This window comes from Musca vetustissima, unplaced genomic scaffold (assembly GCF_032173495.1).
Source record: "Musca vetustissima isolate MV318-11 ecotype Yass unplaced genomic scaffold, APGP_CSIRO_Mvet_v1 utg266573, whole genome shotgun sequence".
NCBI classification, from domain to species: Eukaryota; Metazoa; Arthropoda; class Insecta; order Diptera; family Muscidae; genus Musca; species Musca vetustissima.
The window spans coordinates 11,958-19,296 of NW_026876290.1; the positions used below are offsets into that span (position 1 = coordinate 11,958).

The following is a 7,339-nucleotide window of genomic DNA, read 5'->3' on the forward strand; positions in this document are numbered from 1 at the left end:
AGTTATTTATTTCGATATTCGATACCTATGTATCGAAACTAGTGATGTACGGTGAGAGCTTCATATCGAAAACGCGATTGCCGAAGATGCCCCGATGCCGAAGGTGCCCCAGTCTCCCCTACGTTGTTCGTTCTTTGAAAAAATAATGTTCAAAATTACAGACACTCAGGTTGTAAAACGGGTTAAGAACTTTAAAATACCTAAAATTAAACGGGATATATGTGTGGCGTTTTTTAAAAACGTGCACAATTTCTGGGAATAAGTTTTTCGTTCACAGGAATCCGTTATGTCAAACTCTAAAGGAAAATTCGGTCAAAGTCATTATAATACCGAAAATGGGGGAACCTATATGCAGGGACTATATCAAAATTTCCGCAATATTCCGGAAGGACTTATTACAGCTACTACAATGGGAATGGATATAAATTATTTTTTGGTAAGAAGATTTGACCCCACATGAGAAAATACCAAACAATGGGCGATACTAATATATGGGGGCTAACTGGAATCTTGGACCATATTGATAATTTTTGTTATCTGAAATAAAAAATTACATCCACTGGACCAATCTCCCCAAAATACCGAATATTGTGGGCAGCATTATATTGAATCTAATCTAAGAATTGACCAATATTGATAGTGTTTAGTAGGATTCATTTTACCAAATAAAAAACCGAATGCCAAATTAGATTTAAAAACACGCCCAAATCCCCAACAGCATAAAAAAATGTGGAGTACTATTATATATGTAGTGAGACTTTTTGCTCAATACATATCCGTAATATTAAATTAGAAGCAATTCTTTAAAATATTGGGGGTACCGTTGTATGGGATCTACCCTAAAAAGTGATCAATAGGAGTAGTAGTAATGCAAATTTCAAAGCTCAATTTTAAATTGTGAAGGGTAAAAAAAGCTAACTTAACATTGGACTACCGATATGAGGAAGTATTATAAATATATTGGGAAAATGTAATGAATTCCGAAAGTCAAACTTATATGTGCATATAAGTTTATTAAATTTTTTTCCACAAATTCAAATATTAATAAATGTATGTACACCGAAACTTTCAATGCAAAAATAGCAACGAGACTCGCTCATAAACATCACATTGTAGATATTCAGTACTGTAATGTCTCTTTATGTGTGCTCTGATAAATACCAAGGTATTACAAAGATCTGTACACTCCAGCTTATGATGTAGGATATAGAAACAAATCTAAAATGGGCAAGACAACGTTTGCCGGGCCCGCTAGTTTTATATATATTTCATCTCAGGCCTTAATATTTTGTCAGTATTTTCAAAGCAATTTGGTATTTTGAATTGTCATTGTGTTTGAAATCTCACAACTAAATTTTCTAAATATTTGTTAACATTTTAGGATAGTGCCGCCATAACAGTACCATCCGAATTTCTGTATTTTGTAGAGTAAGGGCACATTTTCAACAGAATTGGCTGCACTTTTGTACTTTGGGTTCTAATTGGACAACATACCTTCCCACCAAAAAATGCTTAATATTGGCCCATTTTTATACCCTTCATCACACTGTGTTACAGTCTTTGTACATATGTTTGTAACAGGCAAAAGGAATCGAGATAGACACATGGTTCCTTTTGAGAATGTGAATAGAATCACTTTCCGAGTTAATTTGTGCATGTCCGTCCGTCCGTCCATCTATTTTTGTCAAAATACAGGTCGCATTTATGATCCGATTTGGCACAAGCCACTTATTTGGTCTAAGGACGAAACCTATTGAAATTGGAGAAAATCGGTTAATATTTAGATATAGCTCCCATATATAGTTTTGACCGATTTTATTTAAATGGTGCACCACACTAACAATATTTTTCCTATTGAGAAAAAATTTTGCACAGCGTACTAAATTAGGCCCAGTTTAATGTCTGTGAAGTTTTGTGAAAATCGGTTCAGATTAAGATATAGCTCCCATATAAAGTTTCTACCGATTTTATCTAAATGGTGCACCAAATTCCCAAGGATTGTCTAATTTAGACAAACATTTTCGTCCGATTTTATGTAAATTGTGAACCAAACTCCCAAGGGCTGTCCGATGGAGACAAAATTTCATTTAACGGTGCACCATACTCGCAATATTTGTCCGATTGGCAGTGTATGGAGTTAGGTCCAGATAGACGTATGCGAATTATTGTTGAAATCGGTTCAGATTTGGATAAAGCTTCCAAATATATTTTCGTTTCGATGTTATTTTAAAGAAAAGCCTATGTTTATTCGATTTACACGAAATTGTATGGAATTTTTCATAGATTTCAGAATGGTATGTGTATGGGGTTTTTAATAGGCTGAAATATTTATTTAGATCCTCTAAAGATGTTATGTCTGTTCTATCTACAGGATATTGTATGTATTGGCATCTATTGTATGTACCATATTTTATTTACATTTGCAGTAAATATTTTGAATTGAAAACGAATATAAACGTGTTAAGATCGGTTGGATTAGTAGAAGAATTGCAAAACACACCATAATATCAAAAACTGAGATGAACCGTAATATTGGGAGCTACCTTAAAAAGTGGATATAGGAGCTATATCTAAATTTGAATTAATTTTGACAATAATCCTTAAATCCTTAATATCAAACTACTGCCAATTCGGCTATAAAAATTACTCGCATTATCTAATAATTGGAGGTACAAGTTAAAGAGGGGCTATCCCAAAACTTGGAAATATATTGATAAGAATCACATTTATAACAGCTTCTTTAATTAAAGCGATAAGAAACGATGAAAAGCAGGATGGGGATACGATTCACTTCACCACTTCTGATTTTATTGTAATTTAAGAACTACGTACTGCTAACCAAACCCAATCTTATACACATAATAGCTATCAGTTCTCACAGTGCATATATGGGACAAATAAGCACACCAATATCTTTGTTTGTGTATTTCTGTTAATTCTTTACTATCAGCTCACACATAGATATCGTGACTGCATTAATCACTTATCATAAAACAATTTGAACATCATTTATGAATTCCATAAATGAGAAATGATCACAAAATAAAATGAATGATGCCGAGCATTTTAATATTTTTATGAACATTCTCCCAGACGGCAAAGATTAATCTTGATATGGTGTGCCCGAGGGAACCGATTGCTGATATAAAAATGTTTCTTAATGCCTACAGCTCTTCTTATGAATATAATATAAGACATTGAACATTTAATTGAAGATTCAATTTCTTAAACTTGGACTGTATAATTGGCAATAGCTGGCCCTTTAGTCGTTGTTGTATTTCCTGACTTGTCTATATATCGGCAGGTATCGGTTTGCTGTCTTCATCTTCACTTTCTTCAAGCTGCAATTTGTGTTGTTATAGATACCTGGTGGGGTATGTTGCAATAGAGCCCTTCTCTATTTAACATTTTTTATTTAAAAATTTTTATACGTCCAGCGATTGCCGCTTATTATGTCGCCTCTAGCTGGTATTTGATGACTTTGCTGGATTCCAGGACGATGAATGGTTTCATACACAGCTACATGATCGGTAGTTCCCCCAGGAAAAGGTGAAATATTCTACAATGCCGGAATTTCTTAAGCCGCATGCATGCTGAGGTGGATGTGTAACTGACGGATGTTCTGGTGGTTGTTGATGATGATGTACCACCTCTGGTGTTGTAGTAGCATCCTCTTGTTCTTGTTGCTGCTGGGACAAAAAATATTGCCTTTGCCCTCGTTTCCTTATGGACCATTGTCCCTCTTCAAAGCTGACCCCTCGGGGGGCAGTTCTGAACATAACGACTTGGTCCAGTAAAAAAGATATACATTATTTAAATCGAACTTAATGTATGCAATATGTACATTTAGTGTAAAGGTTACATTTTCACCTATTAGTTAAAATTTATAAAAAAGCCAAAAATTATAAAAAAAATAATTATGAGCCTTGAAAGGAAAAAGTGTTCAAAGGTGCCCCACTCCCCTATTTTTTTTCTTTCTGCTTCTTCCCATATTCCCCCAATGTGAGAAGCTGCCGACCGTATGAAGTACTCGTTACTCTTTTGTCATTCGAGTTCATCCGTTATAAGACCTTCAATCGATTTTTGGTATGGTTCTGCTTCTTCCGATGACGCATTATTCATTGAAGACTGTGATCTCCGTTATTGTTCTTGTTATGCTACGATCCTGCATTTGCATAAACTGCTGCAGCTTTTGCAATTGACCAACTTGCTTCTGATGAGCCAAAAATTTCAGCGACACTGTTCCTGTTGTCATTTTTTTACAATTTTATAGATTTTACTTTTAGCAATTGGTCTTGTGGCTGTTTCTTTTTCGTTTATTCTACCTACTTGGATTTTTATACCCTCCACAATTGTAAGGAGGGTATATTACAGTAAAATGTCATGTTCGTCTGTCTGTTGTAATCACTAACTAATTGAGTCTGTTGTCTGTTTTGGCAGGCCAAGTTCGAAGATGGGATATATCGGTCCACGTTTAGGCATAGCTCCCATATAAGGGTACCGCCCATTTTTCGGTATTTTAGGGTTCTTGAGCGCATTTCTCAGACGAATTTGCTGAAATTGGATACATTGGTTTCTTATTGGGTACCAAATTTCCCTATCAAAAATTATAAATATACGTCCGCTTTTTCTGGTACCCCAATTTTCAGTATTTTGGGGGATTTTGGAGTATTTTTCGACCGATTTGGCTGTAATTTAGTACTTTGAGCTCTTATGGGAGTAGCAAATCTCTCCTCAAAAAATTACAGATATAGGTCAATTTTTTCGGTTAGCCCCCATATAACGGTACCCCCAATTTTCGATAGTTTGGTGTTCGTGAGCTCGTTTTTATTATAAAATATTCTTACTTAAGAACTACATAAACTAATCTAACTTCGCCTACATTGGGTAAATTGGACGAAATTAAACATGTTATCTCTTTCAATATGAGAGACAACCCATGACCTTCTGTTATCTATGTTAAATGTCATTTCACTCAAACAGGGTAGATATTTTTCGGTTTGTTTGAATCGGGGTTAACAAAATTTGGTTTAAATGAGTGAGCTGTGCCAAATTTCGGATCATTCGGATCAAAAGTCATAATACCCTGTACCACAGTGTAGCTCAAAACTCCCCTAGACATCGAAATTTTGAATGTGGCGTTATTTGGCGCTACACTGAAAAGTGGAACAATAATTTTGGTCAGAAGAAGCAATTCTGTTAAAAAACCATACAGAATAAACGACTGTAATTCGTTCGATTTCATTGGATTCAAATTGTACAGAAATATGCTGTTAATATACTTTATGGCATCTCCATCCTGTGGCATCCTGTTGCCTGTCTGTAAACATCATACATTGTTACTTTTTCACGGATAATAATTTTGCATCATATAAAGGTACCGACCCATTTTTCGATATTTTCAGAGATTTACCCAGCACCTTTTGGCATTTTAAAACATTTATCCTCATTTTCGGTTTCGTTTCGGATATTAGTACACAAGGAGGAAATGTTATCTTTGTATGTATCCACAAAGATTTGATCTTCAGAGATTTTTTTCGCAACGTTTGGACTTCATACTAAAATAACATTATTTTATATAACAATTATTAAAATAACAGAAAGTTTTATTAGTATTATGTTTGAAATATAATTGATTCAATCCAGTCAATATATTCCGAAACTCTAGTATATACGCCTGGCGCCTTGCCAAAGCCACACTCATCACCAAATGCTGTTATGCCAACTACAAATGCTCTTTCATATCCCATATAATTTTTAGAACGCAAAATAAGGGGTCCGCCAGAATCGGCCTAAAAAGAACATTTTGAGAAGAATATATTTTAAAACACTTAATAATTCATTAATTAATTACCTGGCATGTATCACTTCGCCTTACGAAATCTTTAGCACACAATTGACTGTCCAAAATGCCTAGAGGTAAAGATTCATCCCCCATGTATTGGGTAGTGCAATCTTTATTTGGCACTATTGTTAGATGAGTCTTTAAAAGACTTTCAGAAGGTGGACCGCCTATGGGAGAACGAATTTTAGAAAATTATCATAACATTATGTTAGTTTAAGTATAATTACCAAACATAATATGACCATAACCAACAGTTGTGACATTAAGATCGTCCATTTCGTACAGAGTCCATATACAGAGGCGATTTTCGATTGCACTTTTTTTCAGTTTTATCAAAGCAATATCGTGATATGGCAGTTTCGGGTTATACATTGGATGTTGGATGACTTGGGCAACTTTTATGGGTTTGTTTTTGGAATCTGTCAAATTTGTACCGCCCACAAGCACTACACTTGGTGGTATTCTGATAATATTTAGGAAGAAAAAAATTGTACAAGCTTGTCAAATATATTTCGAATTTTGTCGGCTTACCCAGTGAGTATAGCACAATGCGCAGCTGTCAGAACATAGTTATCCCATACTAAAACTCCACCGCATTTATAATCATAACTTCCCTCCGCAAACGCTGAATCCCAACCTAATGCTGCCTTTATAATAACGAATTATTAATGTGCATGTTCCAAATTTTTAAGTGACAAACCATATATGGAAATTCCCGATAAACAGTTTGAAAACCATTAAAAATTTCATACTGTGGATGTGTACAATCTGCAAGAGTTGGAATAAATAAAATATACTTAAATAAAACTAAGCTATTTCTGTAATAATCGAAACCGTAAATAATCGGAAACTATAAAAAAACTAGTGAAAAAACGTAATACTGACAGGTACTTGGTACATAGAAATACTGACAGGTACTTGAAATGAAAATATAGGGAACATACCAAAAAGTGGACATATACCGACATATCTACAAGCCGATTTTGTAAACCATAATGTACACCAAATACAAATTTCAGTACTTTTTAATGAGAGTGTAAACACTTAGATGTGGAACTTGAGAACTACAGCTTCGAGGTAGTTAAAGACTTTATACACCTTGGTACCGCCATAAATAAAACGAATGACATCAGTTTTGAAATTCGGAGAAGGATTGTGATGGCCAACAGATGCTACTATGGTCTAAGTAAGCAGTTTAGAGACAAGGCCACCTCCCGCCAGACCAAACTCACACTTTACAAGACACTGATACTACCCATGCTATTATATGGATCAGAAGCATAGGTACTTGCGCAAGCAGATGAGGCAGCTCTTGGGGTGTTTGAGAGAAAAATTCTCCGAAAGATCTACGGGCCGATCTGCGTCGACGGTGAATATCGGCGTCGAATGAACCACGAGCTTTACAATTTACACGCGGACATCGACATAGTCAGTCGTATTGAGCTGCAGCGACTACGGTGGCTAGGCCATGTGCGGATGAATGAAAATGCCCCA

At 35.2% G+C, this 7,339-nt stretch overlaps 1 protein-coding gene across 1 annotated transcript; it reads right to left on the bottom strand.

Annotated features, from left to right (window-relative positions):
- Positions 1-5,615: 5,615 nt before the first annotated feature.
- Positions 5,616-6,492, bottom strand: LOC133338831 (serine protease snake-like; the record flags this gene model as incomplete). The annotated part of the gene is made up of 4 exons (XM_061546938.1): positions 5,616-5,792; positions 5,855-6,012; positions 6,073-6,308; positions 6,377-6,492. Coding segments are annotated over 4 exons (687 nt in total), but the record flags the coding sequence as incomplete, so codon positions are not given.
- Between the last annotated feature and the right edge of the window lie 847 nt (positions 6,493-7,339).